The sequence below is a fragment of the Lactuca saligna genome, chromosome 3 (genome assembly GCF_052625555.1).
Source record: "Lactuca saligna cultivar CGN05327 chromosome 3, ASM5262555v1, whole genome shotgun sequence".
In the NCBI taxonomy this organism is placed as follows: domain Eukaryota; kingdom Viridiplantae; phylum Streptophyta; class Magnoliopsida; order Asterales; family Asteraceae; genus Lactuca; species Lactuca saligna.
The window spans coordinates 200028691-200053016 of record NC_136419.1 but is presented as its reverse complement, the minus strand read 5'-3'; the positions used below and the strand labels follow the sequence as shown (position 1 = coordinate 200053016).

The window sequence follows — 24326 nt, the reverse complement described above, 5'->3', positions numbered from 1 at the left end:
TTTCGGAAGTTGTGTGAAGCTCGGTGTTATCCCTTCCAGAGGGAGTTGAGGATTTTGTAGTATATTGCGATGCATCGATATCAAGGTTAGGTGTAATGCTTATGCAGAGGGGGCATGTGATAGCATATGCATCAAGGCAGCTGAAGCCTCATGAGGCGAGTTATCCCACTCACGATCTGGAGTTGGGAGTGGTAGTGTTTGCTCTCAATATCTGGCGATACTATTTGTACGGGGTTCAGTGTACCATTTACACGGACCACAAGAGTTTGAAGTATTTGATGGATCAGCCCAACCTGAATATGCGGCAGAGGAGATGGTTGGATGTGGTGAAGGATTACGATTGTGAGATCCTGTACCACCCGGTCAAGGCGAATGTGGTAGTCGATGCCCTGAGTCGGAGGGCAGAGAGTGTTCCGATATGAGGTATGTGTAAGAGAATGATTGTGATGACTCCGGTGTTAGATACCATTCGTGAGGCCTAGGCAGAGGCTGTGAGACCGAAGAACTGCAAGAATGAGCAAGTGATTGGGCACGTATCTGAGTTTGTGACTGATAGCCGAGGGATTATGACATTTCATGGTCAGATCTGGGTGTCGTTTACTGGCAGGGCACGCAGTGTTTTGATGGAGGAGGCGCATAGATCGAGATTCTCGATCAATCTCGGGGCCACTAAAATGTATTTGGATCTGAAGAGAGACTATTGTTGGCCTTGTATGAAGAGAGATGTTGTGTGGGTTGTAGAGAGGTGCTTGACATGTCGTTAGGTTAAGGGCGAGCACCAGCGTCCGCATGGCAAGTTGCAGCCACTTGAGGTTCCCAAGTGGAAGTGGGAACAGATTTCTATGGATTTCATCACCAAACTGCCAAGAACCCCAAGGGGTGTCGATGTAATATGGGTGATTGTGGATCGATTGACGAAAAGTGCTCACCTCCTTGCTATCAGTGAGAGTTCTTCCGTAGAGAAGTTGGCAGAAATATATGTGAGGGAGGTGGTGTCTCGGCATGGGGTGCCTATTTTGATTGTGTCAGATCGAGATGTACATTTTACTTCTAGGTTCTGGAAGAAGTTTCATGAGGAGTTGGGTACGAGATTGCATTTCAGCACTACTTATCACCCTCAAACCGACGGTCAGAGTGAGCGGACTATCCAGACACTTGAGGACATGCTTCGGGCATGTGTATTAGACTTCGGAGGAAGTTAGGACACGTATCTGCCTTTGGCTGAGTTTTCCTATAACAACAGCCACCATTAGAGCATCGATATGCCTCCCTTCGAGCTGTTGTATGGAAGGAGGTGTCAGACTCCCATTTGTTGGGGAGAGGTAGGACAGCGTGTGATGGGTAATACGGAGATAGTACTCCAGACGAATGAGCAGATTCAGCAGGTCAGGCAGAGGTTGCTGATGGCCCAGAGTCTCCAGAAGAGCTACGTTGATAGGCGTCGCTTAGAGCTCGAGTTTCAGGTTGGTGATTTCGTTCTCCTGAAGGTATCACCTTGGAAATGTGTGATTCGATTCAGGAAGAGAGGCATGTTGGGACCTCGATATATCGGTCCATTCAAGGTGACAGCTAGGGTGGGCAGTGTATCGTATCGTTTGGAGCTAACTTCCAAGCTGAGTCAGGTTCATGATACCTTCCACGTGTCTCAGTTAAGAAAGTGTATTGTCGATGAGTCAGCAGTGGTTCCATTAGAGGACATTCAGGTGGATGCGAGCCTGAACTATGTTGAGAGGCCGATCGCGATCCGATATATAGGAGAATCAAGGTTCCAAGGAACAAGGAGGTGTCCCTGGTTCAGGTCCAGTGGCAACATCGGAAGGGGTCCGAGCTTACTTGGGAGTCGGAGTTAGAGATGCGGGAGCAGTATCATGAATTGTTTGTAGAGCGAGACTTCGGGGGCGAAGTCTGATTCTAGTGGGGGAGAATTGTAACATTCGGGATTTCAGGTATTATTTTTATCATTTATTTTTGGAGTCTAAAAGAGAGAGACTCGACGAGGTGATGCCTAGACTCGCCGAGTAGGGTCGCGTGGTGATGATTGGATTAATGAGTGGACTCGAAGAGTCGGTGAAGGGACTCGATGAGTCCGTGCTGGCGACTAAAACCCTAATTTCCCAGGTCTGAGCCCTATTTCAAGGACCTTATAGCCCTTCATTGCGGCTACCTTCGTCCTTGAGAGCACCAGAGCATCTGAGAGTCCTTGTGAGTAAGAAAAGAGGCCATTGTTCATCATCCTTGTGTGTGTTAGCAAGAAGGGAAGAGGAAGGTCAAGCTAGGAGAGTTGGGGAGCTTGGATCTACTTTCATTTGGGTGGAGGAAGCTATTTGAGGTATTATTCAGAGCTTATTCTCATGTTTTATTGATATAGTCTAATCTAGGGTTTCTTCATGCCTTGATTAGTTTGTATTTGGAGTGTGAGAGGTCCCATGGGGAATTGTTACCTAGATCTGGACCTTAGAAGGTCCAGAGAGTCCCAAATGCTCTGCTTTATGCCTTTCCCTTTGAGTTGAGGACATAGGTTACCATTTTAGAGGTCATTTCACCAAAAGAAGCCTTGTAGGCGTTGCATGGGTGCCAAGATGTGACCTTTACGTGATTATCATGTTTGGGAAGATCAGATCTATAGATTAGAGAAATAGATCTGACCTCAGAAGGTCATTTGAGTTCGGGCATGGAAAGAACTCGCCGAGTGCATGAGCAAACTCGACGAGTCGGACCGGGTTGTCCCGTGACTCACTCAGTTGGTGACTCGCTGAGTTGGTGGAAAGACTCGGTGAGTCACTTGGGATTTAGGGGACTGGAATTCACGTCTGAACTCGCCAAGTCAGTGCCTGACTCGACGAGTTGGGTCAAGGGGGTGGCCATTGACCAACATTGACCATAGTCGACTTGTGTTGATTTAAGGGCATTAGTCAAATTAAGTCAGGAAGGTATTAATTAGAGATGTAATTATGCTATAAGAGGAAGCTAGATCGGAGGATTGAGCGCGAGTGATTATCCGACATCTTCGAGGTGAGTCTTCTCACTATGCCTTACCCGATGGGGTGATTATGTGTGACCGGAAGGTCTTATGTGCATGATAAAAATGTGATGCATGTTGTATATGTAATATGTTATGATATGAATATGATGATATGGACCGGAAGGTCAACATATCATGGACCGAAAGGTCAACCGAGTTATGGGATAAAAATCCCCTGAGACACTTGGATCGGAAGATCCCATAGAGCTATGGCCTGGAAAGGCGTATGTGATGTACGTGGTATTTTGGGGAACTCACTAAGCAATATTGCTTACCGTTTTCGTGTTATGTGTTTCAGGTACCAGTGATGATCACGGGAAGGCGCCGGCATGATCAGTACACACTTATGGTGGAGATGTTTTGAGATTCTGGGGATTTTGATTTGCACTTATGTTATGTAAAAACAATTGATACATGTTTTCGAGAATTATGATTGGAGTATTTTTATTAAATTAAAAATGAAAATTTGTTTTAAAATTTCGGTGTTACAACAATATCATTAACATAGGGGAAAGACGTTTCAATAGTTGTTGGTTTGACAACCAATCATTAACACCAAGGAAGAGGATAGTAAAAATCATGGAATCAATTCATAATGGTACCATGTCATACTTCATCCAAGGATGTCAAGGATAAGAATAACCCTTTGACTTTAAAGGACCATACAAGTAACTCTTACAATGATGATAGAGCAATTAGGGTAATCCATTGGGTAATGCATAGTGATTCAGCAAAACACTTGACTTGATACATACATCAATATGTTTCCAAGGAAAGGGTCTGGAGATTAGATAATATGAAAAGAAAAACATTGAAGCCTTACATCATAATTTTCTTGAAAATGACCAAGCAGTCTCACCCTAAAGATATGAACAATTCCAAATCATCAGCGTAAGTGAGTGACATAATGTAATCTCAGCAGATGGTCTGGATAATGAGATACTTAGAAAGATTAAGACACATTCAACAGAATGTTTATAGGGACATTTTACATAATCCTCCACGAGAGACGTAAATCATATGATATGTCAAGAGCATCCACTGTCGAGATACATGATATACTCTTGACCCTACATCACTCATACACAATTAGAACACTTTATTGACCCATTTTGCAATGGGCTTTTAAAATAGAAGCTTTAGCATATCCAAAAATGTTATAACACTCAACAAGAAGATAATTCGAGGAATTTTCTTTCCTCAGCCATTTTTTTCTAATCAAAATTTCTTCTCTTTTTTTGTTTTCCCCAAAAGTACAGTTATTAGCCTTATGAGAGGGATCACCACATCTATAGCACTTCCTAATTCCAAAACATGTTTTTCTTTTAGAGTAAGATTTTCGTTTTTCAAATAACTTGGGTTTCCACATAGTAGAATCATTTTCGTTTAATTTAAAAACTCTTCCTTTAGTTGTAGAAAAATAAGAATGATCAGAACTACAAATGTGGACACAATAGTATTATGCTCAAAAGATTAACATTCATAATTATTAGTGTCAAAGGTCACTAAGCAATCATGAGCATCATAGTCACTAGTATTACATTCAGTGAATTCACAAAGAATATTCTTAACATTATGAATATGACCATTAGAGATAGGAAAATTGATTATAGAAGCATTTTTAGGACACTCATACTCACAATCAGGGGGCTTGACAAAAGGTCAATAGTGTTTAGAGGAGAAACACACGAGGTAAGACCATCATAATTTATGACACAATGTTTGTCTATAAGGTCTTGATGATTTACAATTCCACCACTTACAATTTTAGTTTTGTATTCATGAATAAGTTCGGTTTTAGTTGGAAATTTTTGCTCAATTTCAATTTGTTTGAAAATATCAACAACTTCATGAAAATTTCCTCCAATAATTTTCTCACACTAACAAGGTATTTGATCATTGACAATTTTGAAGGTTTTAAAATGGGAATGAGCCCAGTTATTTGTAATACTTTTACATTTTTAAGCAAATTCAATGGCAGAGTTCTTTTCACTGTTGAGATCATGATTGATAATAAAAACATTACGAAGTTATAGACTCATCAGTGAAAGATACTTCTTGTTGTTGGATAATTCAGTTTTCAGAGATCCAATTTTATTTCTTAGATTAATGAGTTCTTGATTTGATTTTGAAAGATCAAGACGCATATAATCAAACATTATAGATTTTTCACTTTCATAATAAGTTACAAACATTTTCACATGATACAAGGATGATGAATTTCAGTTCGGAATTTTTAAATCATTGGCAGCTTTAGCAAGATCAGCTTCAAATGTACTTGAACTGTTGCTACCTTCATCAGTGACAAACTCACCAATGGCAACCATCAAACACACATCCTTCTTAACCTCTTCATTCAATGATTCTTCATCATCAATCCCTTCTTCTTCTTCAGCAACAAGAACCTTGGACTCCAAATTTTGCCTTTTCAGAGAGGCAACCAAACGCTTGTACTTTGTTTCATAGGATTCATATTTTGGATTATTCTTCTTAACTTTGCAATCTAGAGCAAAGTGATCAGCATCTCCACGGTTTAAACACTTCCCATCATCTTTTTTGGAGTTACCAGCATCGGACCTTGTAGACGTTGATGAGCTAGATTTTGCAGGAAACTTTCTTGCGCTGTTGAACGTTTTGTTTTCATTCTTCTCGTAGTGCTTCACAATTATAGCAACACTTTAGTAAAGTTTGGCATTGTACTCTTCATTAGAATCAGAATTACTGACTTGTCACTTTCACTTTCAAGGGAAAAACTTGACTTTTTGGTGAACACCACAAAAGATCTTTCTTTGAAATTGTCCTTCATTATCTCTTTCCTCAGAACCTTTATCTCTTAAAAAAAATTAATTTCCATACAGGCTATGAAGATCCATAGAGTGGATTTTCTCACTATTCTTCATCATATCAACATTATGTTCCCATTTGTCATCGAGAAAATCTAAAAACTTTAGAACTTAGACAGACTTGTGTTTGAAGATATCAAATCTTCTCATGTCATTAATTAAACAATTAAACGATTGAAAGATAGAGTAAGAGATTCATTCCTATGAGAAAATAAGTGCTCATCGTTGACGGTAAGGGTATAAGAAGAACAAACACCATTATTGTTATCTTAACAGGATCCAGCTTGGTCTACTGCACCACCAACATAGTTGTCGGACCGAGCCTCGATGGTGGTGACGAGACCCTACACATTCCTCGTTTATGGTTTCTATTCACCAGAAACAATGGCAATGGTATCGAGATCTAGGATTTATTCTAAATTGTTTTGACGGTAAGGGGATAATGGGTGGGAGATGGGAGGCTTTAGGGTGACGAAATCCTACACCTTCTCCGGTTGTGGGTAAGAGGTTGTCGGCGGCAGATCGAATGTTTCCGGCGGAGGTTCGGAGGACTCCAACGGCTTTTTTTATTTTGAGAAGAAAGAGAAAGGAGAGATATATCAATGGATGGTGAACTTAGGACGAACGTGGGGTAGGGATGTTTTTTATCTTTTATACTTGTGAAATAAAAATGAACTAGCATAAGGGGTAACCCTTTTACACCTTCACTATTAGACTCAACCAAACTCACTTTATGCTCCTATAAAGCCAAAAAAAAGATGTTTAATGATTGATTAGATAATTCTCAAAACTTTATAGGGTTATAGTTTAAAAGTATCTATCTGAGACAAAGACAAGTGTGATTCTTGAACAGCCAAAAAAAAATTAACCCCATTCTTATACAAATGTTTTTTATCCAACTTTTTGTTTTGACTCCTCGTACACCACAAGCTATTCCCTTTTTTTCATGGTTCTTACCCTTTCTTTTCAACAACACTTAAAGGTCTTTTTTACAAAATCCAGAAGCGCTTATATAATGTACCGTACTAGTATTTGAGTCCGTCCTTTGTCGCGGGTTCCTACGTGTGTTTCTCATGCGAATATCATAACTTAAAAAACACTAAAAGTTTAAAAGAAATAAGCATTGAGTGAATTATCAAAAGTTAAGAAGAGTTAAGAGACTATTTTTTTAAGTTTGATGGTTTTTAAATAATCGATAAAAATGTAACTTTAAATAGAAATAGTACAATGCCCCATATAAGGAAAGTTAAGATGAGTTTAGAGACTATTTTTATAAATTTGATGTTTTTGAATAATCTATAAAAAGTTGTTGCGGCGGTTCCAATCTATTTTTAATTAAATTTAACGATTGTGTTGATAAAAAGTAGGTATAGTTGTGTTTGTTGGTAGAAAATTATATAAAGTCCATACCATTGCATATAGTGATCTTGCAACGTATATTTATAAAAATATAGTTTTTTCACGATAAAAATGAAAGGGCTTCAAATGCAAGTAAAAAAGGGATATCTATTTATAAGGATAAATATTAGGAAAAAAATAAGGAAAAAAAGTTGCAAATGGCAAGTTAATTGGGTTGTAAAGGTAAAAAGTGAAAAATAAAAATAAAAATAAAAATAAAAAAGTTTGTATGTGGGTGACTTATGAATAAACGTAAAACTATAAGGACAATTTAAGTAAATTAATTTCAAAACAATTACATAATTAAATCACAATGTCCTTATGAATAGTATCTTACCTGGATACTGTTCATCAGGTTAGTTTCCTTAACCACGGTTAACTCCACCGATCCATCACTAGCCCTCCTAGAACCTTCTTTCCAGTTTGAAAAACTCCATATCTCGTTTCCTTTAACAATTTCTTCTGTCATCTTCCAAAATCAACCATGGATTTACCTACAGATGGAGGAACTATCACCATCATCGCCATCACCGTCTCTCAACACATTCTCCCTTCACTCCTTCTTCCGAGCCGCCTTCCAGTTCCTTCCACCGCTACCTTTTTCCTCTCTATCGTTATCACTCCTTTTTTGCTCCGGTTGAGTACTTGCAGAAACTGCCTCGGCGCCTCGCCGATTTCTTTGATTAGGATTCTCTTCAGGATATTGACAGGACCATGCAAAAGCCCTAAATCATCGTCTACATCTCCATCTCCACTCTCCTCTGCAAATTATTCGACCACCGTTAAGCCACCAGGTCTGTGATCGAGCCCCTTACATCCTAACGCATATGAACATCAGTTTTTTGAGATTTTGGAGGTAGCAAGTTATAAATGACAGAGACAACACAACTTAAAGTAATTTCTTCTTTTTTTTTTGCCTTTTTTGTTTATTCTTACATTTTTCTGCATTTTCGGTCAGACAGGGTTTCTTGAAAGCTCGATTGAACTTCGTTTCTTCATTAATATGCGATGAAGATCAACAGAGGACAAGTAGTAGTTCTGGAATAAAAGTGAAATATGTCTATGTCAGTTTGGAGCTCAATCCAAATTTTAGACTTATAGGATGTTTAATAAGCTCATTAGAAGATTTATTATATGCCCTAATTGTTGTGATTTTACACATTTTAATTGCAAACGTTGATTCTAACTAAGTTAATTCATTTATGCTTGCGACCAAAAACTACAACCATGAATTGATCCTTCATTGCCAAATGATTTATACAAAGCAACTTTCTATGAACACCACTGTACACCATCAATTGGACAATGAATTAGAGAACAATAAATCAAGTTTGAGATGTGAGGTTATGTAGGTTTATTCTTTGTATATTTGATAATGAAAATGATGATTAACATTAACGTGACTTTTATGACATTTTCTATGAACAGTTACTAAAGAAGTGGACCAACCTTTACCAAAGTTTCCTCTGGGTAATGGAAGTTCAGTCGTAATATTTTTCTTAACAATTGTATTAATAAATTACAGTTTTACCCTTTTAGAGAAAAGAAAGGATGCCCCACTTTCTATCAAGTTCTCCCTATCCCTTCCGGTGTTTCTTTGAAACATGTTGCTAGCACCTTGATCCAATGTTGAATATGTTGATTGTTTTTATATTTAGTGATTGTCTGGTTCAAGATATGTAGTCTGAATATAGTCGGAGGAACATCAGTAATTGTCTTCTTCCCAATACAATTGTTCCCTTGATTTATAGATTCACATAATTTTCACATGAAATATGATATCCTTTTTGCAGATAAATGTAATTGGCAGCTCCGGATAAATGGAAGGTCAATGATGGACTTAAACTCAGTTATGTTGGTGAATCTATGCACAAGGTACTACTCCGATTTGGTATAACTATCTAAGCATATCAATCATTGCAAAAGATCTTGTGAAAAGGATGCTAAAATCTCATCCTAAAGAAAAAATTATAGCACTTGAAGCCCTAAGTAAGTGTTTATACTTTATATTTGTAAAAATAATATGGTTTGCTATCAAATTAATAATTTTTTAATCTGTTGGGGAAAGAGGCTATGTAGTACCAAAGGGTATTGTGATGGACTTAAACTTAAATTTTTTTAGTTTATACTTTGTATTCCTAATGTATTAAAAATGTTTTTCGTTTTAGGTGTTGGTTTTTTGATAGAGGTGGAAAGAGTCGAAGCCAGAAGATTATCTGGAAATGACCAAAAGATTGACAGACTTACTTGACATGTCATTTGAGAAAATAATTATCAAATGTATATTTTGGTTAGAGTGACAAAATATAATTACTTTGTTTCTGTGTTAGCTTGGTGACCTAAGTCGAAGGTGCTCGGCTATGATGACAGTCGAAGGCACACAAACTGGGAAAGACAGAAGAATAACCAGGAAAAGACAAATATATGGCATTTTGCTAACCAAATTTAGCAGTGTACTTTTCATTCCTTTAGAACAGACAAACATAAAAGATTGTATTCTCTATATTATGTCGTAGTCTTTTGATATAACTTCAAATTATCTGACCGACCATCTGACTCGTGCAATGCACGGGTCTCTACACTAGTTCAAATATTAAATTCTAAGGCAGCTATTCTCTCGTAGATGGTGCATTTTAGGCAGCACTTTTAGCTACATTGTTCATATCTCACAAACAAATGTTTAATTATTGTATATATGACAAAAGTAGAAAGTGTAAGGATGAAAAGTCCGGGCTTTATCCCGGACCGTTTTTTTCATGTTTTTATGAAAAAATGTAAAAGTTTTGACTGCAAGGATCAGAAGTGTCAAAACGGTTAAAGAATTAAAGGGATAGGAATTAGCAAATTTTTAGAAAATTGATCAAAATTGTCAAATCGTTAAAGTTTTGTAGCGAAAATTTAAATATTAAAATGTTCCTAAAAATGTAAAAATATTGATTATAAGGACCAAAAGTATCAAAATAAGTAAAGAATGAGGACAAAGTGCAGGGACCAATTCTACCAAAAAAACTCAGTTTCCTATTCATATGCTATGTGTGTGTGTGTATATATATATATATATATATATATATATATATATATATATATATATATATATATATATAACTTTTTTTGTTTTTGTTTTTTTTTATTTTATTATTCTTATCTTTTGACCAAGACGAGAAGGCAAGAACTAGATGTTAAAAATGAGTGGGCCTGAACCTCATTCTGTTGATGAACGTATTGGGCCAAGACTTTTATTCTAGACATTATCAAGCTCACTTTCATTCCCAAAGGATTCACACCATAATGAAAGTCTTAAGATTTCTATTTTCACATTCTTATTAACCAGAGTTAAAACTGCTTATAATTTGATGCAACTAAACACAAGCTATCAAGACTATACAATATACATAAACTGAAGTATCCTAATTTGCCACTTGTTTAATGGAATTACATATATGTACACAAAATATTAACTTCTCATTAAATTAATATAGCAACGTATACCCCTTTTGCTGCTTTTTTTTTTCAAAGTTAAGAGTTAAATGTGTTCAATGAAATCATAAAAACTTGTAATGAACAAAGTAATGGTACGAGGGAATGAAATCATATACCTAGGAACAAAATTAAACTAAAATAACAAATAACAAATACAAAATGTTATTTTATATAAATAATCTTGAATCAAATAAATTATATTTCAACATGTTTCAGGTCATTTGAAATATACATTGTATATATACTATGTCAAATAGCCAAACTTTTTATTACTTTGAAAATTGGTTGCAAAAGCAAAAACAAAAATAAAATACCACGAATCTTAAAATCTTAAAATAAAATTATAACAAAAGATCTAATTATATTCAGAAAATAACAAAAAAGGTTAATTTAATTGAAAGTAACTAATTCTTATAATGTATCAAAAATGAAAGAAAAAAAAAAATCAAACAAAACTTTTACATTCCGAACACCACCTTGAAGGTTAATTTGCCTCGCAAGTCAGGGACCTATTAAGTACAAAACCCTTAGTTGAAGGACCACATCCGCAATTTTCACAAGTAGAGGGACAAAATTTGTAATTTTCTAAAAAATTGAAAAACACACATTCACTAAACATTTCCATTATCTTTAACAACCCATTGTCTATTATTATTAACTTGAGTTCTTGAATTCCTTCCTCTATACTTGCTTCTGGGCCCTGAGCTTCTCCGGTGACTACCACTCGGCTTATTCACCGGAACACCAGTATCCGTCTCAGATTTCACCGCCTGTTCTCCGGCGGCGGCGGCGGTGGTGGTGGTGGTGGGGGTGGGGCGGGGGAGAAACATTCCGGGCATGAGAACTTCAGTCTTTTTTTGCTCGATTAAGCCATTGTTCTCCTGTTGGAGCTTCATTGTAGCCTCGAACTTTTCTCGCTTTGTGTTTTCTGAATCCGAATTAAGAATCGTATCGTTTTTTGTATCTTCGGTGTCATCGAGATTCTGAAAGTTGAGTCCAAGGGTAAAATGGTCATTTACTCACATTCAGACTGTTCACTTGGTCCAAAAGATAAATAGACTTTATGTGTACATGGTTGTTTCTTTTTTATTTAATCTTGAGTGAAATTTAGAGTAAATTACACGAATGGTCCCTATGGTTTTGGGTAATTTGCACGTTTGGTCCCTAACTTATTCTTTTAATTCAGAAGGTCCCTATGGTTTGCTTTTGTTGCGCACTTAGTCCCTATCTTACCTAAAAAGACTATTTTGCCCTTGATTTTTTAATTTATTTAAATAACGTGGGGTAGGTAAGGTAAGGTGGAGGTGAATTGGGGTGTGTTTATTTAAATAAATTAAAAAATCAATGGCAAAATAGTCTTTTTAGGTAAGACAGGGACCAAGTGCGTAACAAAAACTAACAGTAAGGACCTTCCGAGTTTAAAAAAATAAATTAGGGACCAAACGTGCAAATTACCCAAAACCATAGGGACCATTCGTGTAATTTACTCTGAAATTTATTTTTTTTATAACGTAAGAGTTTGATATGCCTCTTACTGGTCTGATAAGAGGTTGGATCTGACTCAATCAGCAACTATTAAACAGACCCTAAAGTCTCATTCGAAAATGTTAGTCCCAAAATTTTAAAATTGAGTAAATTACACGAATCGTCCCTCGTCCATGTGCCAAAAAGCACGTTCAGTCCCTATTTTCAAAAATTAACTCGGATCGTCCTTCATTTGGTTAAAAGTTGCACATGTCATCCCTCGTTAGTTTAAATTTACACATTTCATCCCTTACGAGACATGAAATGACTATTTTGCCCTTTTTATTTAATTTTTGATTTATTTTATTTTTCTTACAATTAATAACAATATACAAAATAAAATAAAAACTTCATCCCTCCCACCTTATCTAACCCCTTCCCTTCTAAACCCACTTTCCCCTAAAGCAAAATCATCACCACCACCGGACAACTGAGCACCACCATTGACCACCGCCGGACCACCACACACCACAGTTGACTACCACTTTTTTTTCTTTCAAAAACATCGTTGATAAACCCTTATCCCCCTTCTTCCCAAGGTTCCTTAAGCCACCACCGTCGACCACCAAGCCTTGTAGAAACACCAGCCGAAGGAAGAGAGGCGGAAACACCAACCATCACCACCTGTTCGCAGATCTACACTCCAGATCTACACTCCAGGTGGTGTTAGATTTGATTTTTTCCAAAGATGTGAGTAATGGCAGACTCGATTTCTTTAAGGTTGAAACTTTGCCGAGTTTGATTCAACACGGAACCCTCTCATATTACTCCGACGGAATGTACCTCCGCTGTAGGGTTTCAAATGGAGATAGAGGCGAACAAAAAAGTAGATCCATTCTTCTGCTTTTGCCAGGCGAGGGTGAGGGAGAAGACGGTGATGGTTGTGCGCAGATGGAGGTGGTGGTTTCGAACACAGATGTAGGCGATGATGGTTGCTACAATGGTGGTAGAGAAAGAAATAGAAGAGATGTGTGGTTGTGGTTTCCGACAACTTCATGGTTGTCGGCGACTTCGTGAATGGTGTGCAGATCTTAGACGGTGGTGGACAGGCGGCGAACGGAGAAGCAGAGATGGAGTGGTGGATGGTGGTCTTCATCTGGAGACCTGATTTCAATGATGTAGAAAGAAAAGGGGGAAAAACGAAGGGGAAGGAGGAGCCGGGACAGGTGGGTTGATTGGTAGGGTATTTTGTTTTTTTTTTCTTTTTTTTTCTAAATCTAAAAATGATAAATACATATGAAAAATTAAAAAAGAAATTATTAAGGGTAAAAATGTCATTTTATGTCCACAGGGACGATCCGAGTGAAAAAATTATTATACAGGGACGGTTCGAGTTAATTTTTGAAAATAGGGACTAAACGTGCTTTTTGGCACCTGGACGAGGGACGATTCGTGTAATTTACCCTTTAAAATTTGTTGTCGCATTCTCAAATGTTGTTTAAACTTTAGGGACAAATTTATGCAACATGAATCTTAAAGTAATGAAATTTTGATGATTTTGTGATGTGAATAATAATGATTTGTATAATAATAAGAAAAGAAAAAAAAGTAAATTATAATTTTGTGGAGATACCAATTGAGAGTAAGTCCCCACTAAGTTGAGCACATGTTCAATGTCTTTGGCATGGAAAACTTTTCGACATACAGGGCAGATTCCCATTCGATCTTCCATGTTTTTTTTTATTTCTGTTCAATAAACATATCAGTCAAATGTCTAAAATACCCTTTTTACTAGTGACAGAAAGAAAAAGGTGATCCACATTTTATTGTAGCTACAATTGGGAGAAACTTTGATATGCTTTTTTGTGAATCTGTAGGGCCCACCCTTGGTACCCTTAAGTACAATACTTTTGGTCAACTTATAGTCAAATAAAAGCATGTAATAATAATACATTTTTAATACCCTTAAGTAGAATACCTGGTTGAGTTTTAATCTGGTGTGCATGTGTAGATGAATTAGCATGATGATCAACTTCTTGATGCATTTGGAGCCAATTCCACCACCTGATAATGCACTCACTGCATAAGATGAACAAAATTAGAGTTCATAATTCACAAAGACATCATTTGCTTTTGCTCATAAGAATTCAGGGAAGAATAAGATATTTTTATTTACCAATGGAAGCAATGGAAACAAGACATTAATTTCATAAAAGGTAGAGAATTATCCAAAGCACCCTCTTCATTAACAACCAAAGGAGATAAACACAAGGGACAATCTCCATCAGGGTGATTCATGCTAGTGAGCTTCTCAACTGCTTCCTAGTAAAAATTCAACTACATTAATAAAGATTTATTTGCTAAAATAGGTTCTTTATTGAAGCTTAATATATTATATACCTCGCAAAGTGCTACAAGCATTGAGTTTGAAGAGAGTTCACATGCTTTTTCATGGATACTGGTTATGAGATGCTTTTGCCTTTGTTCATCTAAACCCTTGGATTCTATAATCATAATTTCTGGAGGTTCATCTGGATACTGAAGTTAAAAGAGAGAGAGAGAGAGAGAGAGAGAGGGTGAGTATATCATAAAACTGTTACTTCCTATATGTAATGATCATGTTACTTGGTGTTAGATGAATTGTACACATATGGAAGATGAGCAAAGAAGTAATGTGGACTTGACATTTTTGTTTGATGATGCAAATACCTTAGAACTTGCTTTTATCCCAATAACTGCTTCAACAAACTGTAAAGAGAAACAAGAACATGAGTGTACTTGAGATTTATCACTATCAAGAGTCAGAGAGATTAAATATGTGTTCATATAAAGGATGTCAAGTAATTTTAACTAGATGTTAAAAGGAAATAACTGATGCAAAGTTGCAAACACATCTATCATCATATGTGAAGCTATCTTGAGGAGTTGAGGTTTATGGTACATTTAGTAACCCTAGGGGGAATGAGCAAATGTTCTTCACGATAGATATTAATCGGTAGTTCATTACATAACAAAATAGAGCACACAACCTCCAGCTCTATCATCTAATTGACACGAAATCATCACATAGCTAAAAATTAAGAATTCAAACATGTACATAAGACCTTGTACAACTAGCTATACAACAACTGCAACAAATGTTAAAATTTAATATATCCGGCACAAATTAGCTCCTTTTCGAATGATCGATCAAGTACATCAGCAAGTAAAAAAGGAAACTGCGAGATCTTAATAGAAACCTGTTGAGAGGAAACATCTGCGGTTCGAGGCTTGATTAGAAGGTGGAGATGAGGAGGGTACTGTGCGAGAACTACGCAATCGTCGCCATAAACCGATTCTGCAGCTTCGACTTCGATTAATACCTCGTCTTCTTCTGCCATTAGCGCCTGATTTTGTGGGGATTTTCACCCCCAAATCTTTGGAATCAGTCTGGTGGTCGGTGTGTACGTATACGCCTCTTCTGCTGTTGGGTTGATTTTGCTGATGAATTCACAAATAGTCCCTAAATTTGAGGCCTTGAGGGCACTCACGATGCATCTTTTTTTCGAATATCTGCGGATCCATTTCTAAAAGCTTTCTTTTTTTGGATTATTTGCTTGTAACTTTTTATAACTTTTAATATCACTAGTTATATGGTCAGGTTTTAGATCAAAATCAAACCACAAACATGTATTAGTTTTTGTAATCTTAAGATCCTAATGTGTGGTTTTCAAATGATGCAGTTTCAAGTTGTGTGGTTTCGGTTTTAATTTTTTAAACCACATAATGATCGTGTCGCGATTATCGGGATTTTTAGGGTTTCGAGAGTGAAAGATGGTTGCGAATATTTCTACTATGGTACGATTTTAAAACCACGAGAGACTAGAAATGAAGCATTTTTTATTAAATGTTTAGCCTTTAGCCCTTTCTTTATCCCACGCATGTTAGAAACATGAAGCGATTTTTATTTTTTTAGTTGTTCGACTCACAATCAAAAGTTCGTTGAAATTATAGTCTTGGTCAACAAATACAAGGTAGCCGAGACTATTCGATTATTATGAGTTATTATGTTGCATTTGATATTTTGATTCACAAACAAAATATGACTTTATTAGGTTAATCCTACCAACTGTTTTCTAAAAAATCGTCAAATATTAGCAAATTGACAAAAATAGTCATCATTTTCGTAGGTCGACTCCTACAAAACTTTAGATGGTCAGCGATTTTATTTTGTTTTCTAGATTTTTAAAGACGTATATTTGCAAAAATCTAGGTTTTTGCAGGTGGTGACTTGGGAAAAGCTTAGGCCCTGTTTGATTTGGATATGAGTGGGTTAGCTCAGACAAAATTATCTAACTCGGTCATTACGATGTGTTTGATATGCCTAAATTTTGCATTTGATTGGGTCAATAATGTCTTACTCACTCATACAAAAAAAACAAAAAAAACAAAAAAAAAAAAAAAAAAACAAACTTGCTGACTGAATCTGATTGAAATTCATTCCATCATTGCCCCTGAACCAATATCACTCTCATCCTCCATCATCACATCCATCGATTTAATTCCTGGAAAGGGAAAAGAAACATGAACATATACAACAAACGGGGTGGTCTGGTGGAGCATTAGCAAAACAGAACCAAGAAAGGGGAAGGAAGGAAATCGGCCGGTTATGGCAGATCTGTTGAGGAAGGAAAACGGCGGCAGCAAACCGAGGAATGCTGGAGGAAGCGGAGGAGGCAGCTGGTGGCTGTTGTCGAAAACAGTGGTGTTGAGCGGGACTGCTCAGGCAGCTCGTCTTGCTTCTTTCCTGACCCGACAAAACGAAAAGGAAATGGGTGTGGCTTCAACAGGAAGAAGAGGAGCAAGAGGCTATTGCCTATGTGATCTCGCCCGAAAAAAAGAAAACATACACAACCGGTGGTGTGTTCTTAACAGCAAGAAGGAAGAAAGAGAAAGAGAAAGGAAAAAGAAATCATACCCAAGGATTACGATCAGATGAGATAATGTATATAACATCTTTATTATTATTATTATTAATATTATTATTATTATTATTATTATTATTATTATTATTATTATTATTAAACCAGGGTAAAATGGTCATTTTACATGAGTCAATACATTCGGTCAGATGTACAATCAAACAACATGGTTTCTTACTCGGTTAGAATTTATTACTCAGACAGATCTTTTTCAATCAGTACTTTCTCACTCAGTAATTATCAAACAGGGCCTTAGTCATCATCGTCTGCAGAAACCTATAGAAGCATGTATTTTCTTTATTAAAAAAAAAAAAAAGAGTCTACACCGCAAAAATTAATACAATGTATTAAATAGTTATTTTAAATATATCAATTTTTAAAAAAAAACATATACATCTTTCTTTTATCTAGTTTTGTTAGCAAACTTTTCCATATTTGTTTGTCTGGTTTTGTTGGCAAATTTTTGCATATTCCTTTGTTTGGTTTTGCTAACAAACTTTTCCAAATTTGTTTGTCTGATTTTGTTAGCAAATTCAACAGGTTACTTTTTTTTTTATTTTGTTAAAAACATCTTAAATTATTCAAGATGAGTATTTTATTGTTCCTTGTATCGGTGGTTGATGGTGGTTAGAAAAAAGATGAATTTACATGTGTTACAACGTTTGTCGTAAACTTCGGTGTTGAATTTTTGTTCAAAATAAATCTCCCATGTTTATTAAGTTTGGAAAAATAAATGAAAAGTTTGGAAGATATACCTAATATAAACTTGTCATTACCACACTTCATAATGAAGCATGTTATATAGATAGACAATGAGGGCCATGTGAAGTACTTAAAAAAGATTATTCTTCAATTTTCTGCTCATATACGTAATACATCTATATTTGATGGATAATGATCCAATTGAAAAGGTATATATTGTCCAATATAATGTTATAAATCAATATGTTGTTGGTGAGAACCTAATATAAATTTGTCTTTCCAATACCTCAAACGACATTTGGACTTGGTTCCTTAGGAGATTGAAGAAATGTATTATGGTGTCACATTCAAAAAATACGACCCAAAAATTTTTGTTTTAATAATACTAAAATCACATCATCGATAACATACCAACAAAAATTGTGGATCAAGTATCCAAAAAGGTCATAACAAATGTAGCATAACAATTGTATCAAAACATATCACAGTTTTTGATGAAAACTCCCAGGATAAGGAAAACTGAAACTGTGGTGTGTGCGAGGCTATCATCCCGAGCTCCTCCCCTTACTAGCGGAAGTACCTGAAACCAAAACTGAAACTGTAAGCACGAAGCTTAGTGAGCTCCCCCAAACTACCACATACCATACAATAACATATAAACACATATTAGTCCCCGCCCACTGTATCGGGCCCCGCCCACTGCATCGGGCCCCGCCCGGCATCAAGCCGAAGTCCGGAATAAACTGGATATAACATATCATGAACATATAGCGTAATCACATTCTGTATCGGGCTTGCCCGACATACTACACATAACAAAACATGCATGAATCACAAAGACATCAAGCATACATACTACTGCATCGGACCGGAGTCCAGAACTACTGTTAATAAAGGGGCCAGCATTGTGGTAGTAGACCTGTTCCTACTGGAAGGAAACTCACCTCGTAACTCTAGTTGCTGAGATGATAAATCCGAAGCTGGATGACTATTGCTCCAAAACTCCCCGACTACAATTTCCATAAACACTAAATTAGTTATCGATAATTGAACTATGGTTATAACGACCATTTTACCCCTAATCAAGTCAAAGTCCTTATTCCAGGTCATCCGCCCATGCTTAACTCGCCGAGTACCTGAGGCTAATCGCCGAGTTCCTTAAAACTCCTTCCCACTCGCCGAGTCACTAGGGTGACTCGTCGAGTCCTTACGATTTTCAATCAAACCCTTAAGGCTACTCGTCGGGTTTCCTCTAGTAACATGACGGATACACACACATTCATAACTTGGGGAAAACTCATCTGACTCGCCGAGTTGTTCATACGACTCGCCGAGTCTATGGCAATCTTCATCGGACTCGTCGAGTCCACGACTATCTTCATATGACTCGCCGAGTCAAACTTGAGACTCGTTGAGTCCATTCAGTCCTTTATCCATACAGACTTGTTTTGGGTCATGCAGCGGCTCCAAATCACAGGTCCAAGCTTCTATGGCATGCTTTTCACGTAAATTTGCAAACTTTACGTGCATGCATGGCTATAAAGGCTCTAAATGCCTAATTTAAGTTCTTCGTGGAGCTTCATGCTCAAGAGGGACTTTAATCACGACCAAGATTGCAACTTTATGCTTCTAGGACCCAAGGAGGGTCCAAATCTAAAGTTACAACTTCAGATCTAGCCCATAACTCATCTTATCAACTTAACATTCCATAAAAGAAACCCTAGAACTCAACCAATCGAAGAGATTTACAAGGAAAAGGCGATTTGGATACCTCCAGAAGATGATAACTGAGATAAGTGTTGATTCCCACTCTTAACTTGCTCAAATCTCCTTCTCCTCCAAACCTTCTCCCTCCAAAGATCCTCTTTTCAAGCTTCAACACACAAAAGGGCACACATACGGATTAGGGTCTCACAAAAAGCTTTCTAGACTGTAAAGAGGCTCAAAGGGGGCTGAGGTTCCTTTAAATAGGGTGTAAAACCCCGAGAATTAGGGTTTCATCTGCTAACACCTACTCGTCGAGTCCCAATATGGACTCGCCGAGTAGGTCACTTATCACGCGATCCCACCATGTTGCTATTCGATGAGTAGGGCAACCAACTCGTTGAGTAGGCCTTAACCCAAGAAATCTTATTTAAACCATACCTGAGGATCGGGGCAGTACAATTCTCCCTCACTTATTTTAGACTTCGTCCTCGAAGTCTGCTGCAGATGAAACTAAAAACAACTCTGGATAGTGCTCCCTTATCTCTTCTTCGGTCTCCCACGTCCACTCAGAACCCTTCCAGTGCTGCCACTGCACCTTCACTAACTGAACCACCTTGTTCCTCAAAGTTTTCGCCTTCCAATCTAAGATCGCAAATGGTCTCTCAATATAATTCAGGCTGCTATCAACTTGAATATCCTCAAAGTGCACAACTGATGACTCGTCCACCAAGCACTTCCTCAACTGAGAAACATGGAAGGTGTTGTGGATCTGGCCAAGCTCTGCTAGAAGATCCAACTGATAAGCAACCCGACCCACCCGGACCAAAACCCTAAAAGGACCAATGAACCTGGGGCCCAACTTTCCCCTCATCCGGAATCTGATGACACCCTTCCAGGGTGATACCTTCAGGAGAACCATATCGCCCACCTGAAACTCCAAGTCCGAGCGCCTCCTATCAGCATAACTCTTTTTCCTACTTTATGCAGTTTGTAGTCTACCACGAACCTACTGGATCAACTATGTGGTCTTGAGCGCCACTTCAATGCTCCTTATGACTCGCTAACCGACCTTGCCTCAACAAATCGGGATCCTACACTTCCTCCCGTAGAGCATCTCGAAGGGAGGGCGGTCAATGTTGGCGTGGTAACTGTTGTTATACGAATATTCCGCTAACGGAAGATACGTATCCCAACTGCCATCGAAATCTAAAACACATGCCCGAAGCATGTCCTTAAGAGTTTGAATCTTCTGCTCGCTCTGCCCGTTCGTATGAGGGTGGAACGCGGTACTGAAATGGAGACGAGTACCCATCTTGTCGTGAAACCGCTTCCAAAACCTGAAAGTGAACTGGATGTCTCGATCTGACACCACTGATACAGGCACTCCATGTCGTGCTACTACCTCGCGCACATAAATATCAGCTAGCTTTTTAGCCGATATACTCTCATGGATCGGTATGAAATGCACGCTCTTGGTCAGCCGATCCACTATGACCCAAATCGAATCAACTCCCCGTTCGGTCCTTGGAAGCTTAGTGATGAAATCTATGGTGATATCCACCCATTTCCACATAGGAATGTCTAATGGCTGCATCTTGTCGTGGGGTCTCTGGTGCTCTGCCTTGATCTTCCTACAGGTCAGACACCTCTCTACGTACCAAGCCACGTCTTGCTTCATGCAGTGCCACCAATAATCGGGTCGAAGATCCATATACATCTTCGTCGCCCCTGGATGAATGGAGAACCGGGACTTGTAGGCCTCATCCATCAACACCTACCACACTCCTCCCCAACACGGCACCCAGAATCTCCCATGAAGGGTCAACAATCATCGACTATCATAGTCGAAAGAAGCTACTCGGCCCACGCTCCTCTCACACTTCTGCCTCTCCTCCTTTAAGCCCTCTACCTGAGCCTCTCTAATCTGCTTCAACAGTGGCGTAATCACTGTCATCCTCAGACATATATCTCTAATCAGTGCCGCCATCGCCTTACGGCTCAGGGCGTCGGCCACAACGTTGTCCTTGCTCGGATAATAAAGGATCTCAAAGTTGTAGTCCTTCACTACATCTAACCATCGACGCTGCCTCATGTTTAAATTCGGTTGGTCCATGAGGTACCTCAGACTCTTGTGATCCGTGTAAATGGTACAACGGACCCCATAAAGGTAGTGTCTTCAAATCTTGAGGGCGAACACCACTACCCCCAACTCTAAATCGTGAGTCAGATAGTTAGCCTCACGAGACTTCAACTATCTAGAGGCATAAGCTATCACATGCCCCCGCTACATCAACACTGCTCCCATACATGTGATTAAGGCATCACATTAGACTACAAAATCCTCTACACCCTCTGGTAGGGTAAGAATAGGTGCCTCACACAGCCTCCACCTAAGGGTCTCGAATGCCACCTGCTACTCAGGCCCCCAACGAAACACCGCTGACTTCTTGGTCAGTCGGGTGAGTGGAACTGATATCTTGGAGAAATCCTGGATGAATCTCCTGTAGTACATTGCCAATCCCAGTAAGCTCCGAATCTCTAATGGAGACCTCGGGACTTCCCACTGCATCACGACCTCGATCTTGGCTGGATCTACTAGAATGTCCTTCTGATTGACGAGGTGAAGATGAAGAATTAGAGAAAAGATTTGTCAGCTTGTCACAAGTACCTAGTTGATGACATGAATAAAAAATTCAAGCTATATGTATTTAAGTGACTTCTGAGACTACTTGAAGTCGAATAATACAGAATTCAGATTATCTCTTGGAGTTTCAAACAAAATGAGTTATGAGTCTAGTGTTTTTCCAATTCCATTCCAGACTTTACAATTCCAATTCCAATCACTAGATCCAACATGTCAAACCATATCTGTCAGCAACATTATACATTACCAGTTCATCCCATGTATGCCCAAAAAGACGTTCACCTCCGATGGTAAAGGTGGGGGCCCACAAAGCTAGCATGGTTGAAAATATTATCACTCTTATTGCTGATCCTACCACATCTATACATTTAACAAAACTAGTTTTTACTTTCTAACATAAATTTCAAATCTTTTAACCATTCAATTTCCCAGTAAACATGGAAGTGTATGAAAATATACTTCACTTTTTACCCTAGAAAAGCACAAAACATGTAAACTGCAACACCTGTCCCAAAGAAAGAGCTGAATTTTGATGTTTTAGATTTCAAACCTAGTTAACATTCAGTAGCAAAACCGATTGCAAATGAAGTATAACAATTTCTTAAGATACATTTTCAAATTCAAAATGTAAATCTGGAATAAAGACAGATGGCCTGACAATTATGTGTCATTGCAGACGATGAAGGTGAAAATGGAGAATTAGAGAAAAGAATTGTCAGCTTGTCACGAGTACCTAGTTGATCCACCACCGAACGATTTAGGTTTTTTATGAACACTTCTGCAATCGAAGATGAACACAACCGGAATCGATCTCTTGGATTGTGGATTATTCATCGATGATTTGGAGATGAATGACGATGAATTTGTACTAGTTACAGAGGTAGAGGTGGTCGATCAAGAGAGCAGGGACGGAGACGGAAGACGGTGAAGAAGATGACGTGAAATAAGGGGGAGAGAGAGAGACGTAAATAAGAGGTGTAATCAGGGAATTAAGATAATTCCTAATTTTGATCTAACGGTCATTGTTTGGTTTTCGGGAAACTATTGGTTCTCAAATGATCATTCATCTCTCTCTCTCTCTCTATATATATATATATACATATATATATATATATATATATATATATATATATACACACACACACATTACAGCCCCACCTAAGCTTAGGTACTAAACCTCTAAAATATGTCGTTTTAACATGCTAAATATACCCGGGTTGGTTTCACTTGGTAAATATATTATTCTCCATAACATTTCTTTCTTTCATTATCGTTTTATCATCTCCATTTTCTTTCCTCAATTATCGTTTATTACTTCTTCCAAGTGAACATTACTAAGCCTTAAACCTAAACCTAAACACTAAATTTAAACCCTAAACACTAAAGCTAAACCCTAAACCCTAAATCTAAACACTAAACCCTAAACCTTAAACCCTAAACCCTAAACCCTAAACCTTAACCATAAACCCTAAACATAAATCTAAACCCTAAACCTTAAACCATAAACTCTAAACCCTAAACCCTATTGTGTCGATCTTGAATTTACATCTTGAAGTATTAATCGTGAATCCATTAACCATAATCTTTATATCGTAAAACAATGAATTTTCAAGAGGTTTAGTACCTAAGCTTAAGTGGGGCTGTAATGTATATTCCATTTTCCCATATATATATATATATATATATATATATATATATATATATATATATATATATATATATATATATATATATATATCAAAAACTTTTGCCGAAATACCACAAATGACTCCCAAGTATATCTCAAAAAAACAACGCTACAAAACATGCATCTTAAAACCTCATAAATCCACATATCCTATGAATATTTTCTGTTTACTTTTTATCATCCAAAAACATTATTATATTATGTTATATAGTTCAGTGGGTATAAATTATTTTGTCATGCTATATACCCTAATTCTCATGCTCACTTTCAAGTTTGAGATGTTTTCGGCTAAATTCAATGTCTTGTGATTTTCTTGTAGTGTTTGAAGCATATCTTTGATGAATGAGCACATGTGATCCTCATAGGCATGAAAACTTTGAGCATCCAAATTCAATCCCTTTATACAACCAATCATATG

The 24326-nt window shown here is 37.6% G+C and overlaps 1 protein-coding gene and 1 long non-coding RNA gene across 2 annotated transcripts; one reads left to right on the top strand and one right to left on the bottom strand.

Annotated features, from left to right (window-relative positions):
• Nucleotides 1-7725: 7725 nt before the first annotated feature.
• On the top strand, nt 7726-9885 carry LOC145034112 (uncharacterized). The gene is made up of 2 exons (XR_013677897.1): nt 7726-9138; nt 9432-9885. It is a non-coding gene; the product is annotated as an uncharacterized LOC145034112 (long non-coding RNA).
• A 1299-nt stretch (nt 9886-11184) lies between these two features.
• LOC145037741 (RWD domain-containing protein) lies at nt 11185-15784 on the bottom strand. The gene is made up of 7 exons (XM_078986446.1): nt 15447-15784; nt 14917-14955; nt 14608-14745; nt 14384-14529; nt 14186-14286; nt 13841-13953; nt 11185-11726 (listed from the first exon to the last, which is right to left on the bottom strand). The coding sequence occupies exons 1-7, from the start codon at nt 15585-15587 to the stop codon at nt 11355-11357; spliced, it is 1050 nt and encodes a 349-aa protein (XP_078842572.1). The 5' UTR covers nt 15588-15784; the 3' UTR covers nt 11185-11354.
• Between the last annotated feature and the right edge of the window lie 8542 nt (nt 15785-24326).

What these genes read in the sequence shown, in the direction of transcription:
- LOC145037741 (XM_078986446.1), bottom strand. Translation starts at nt 15,587, where the DNA reads ATGGCAGAAGAAGACGAGGTATTAATCGAAGTCGAAGCTGCAGAATCG. An exon ending in TGCTTGTAGCACTTTGCGAG is followed by an intron (nt 14,530 to 14,607) that starts GTATATAATATA and finishes AATTTTTACTAG; the next exon opens with GAAGCAGTTGAGAAGCTCAC. An exon ending in TGGGGACTTACTCTCAATTG is followed by an intron (nt 11,727 to 13,840) that starts GTATCTCCACAA and finishes CTCAACTTTCAG; the next exon opens with AATCTCGATGACACCGAAGA.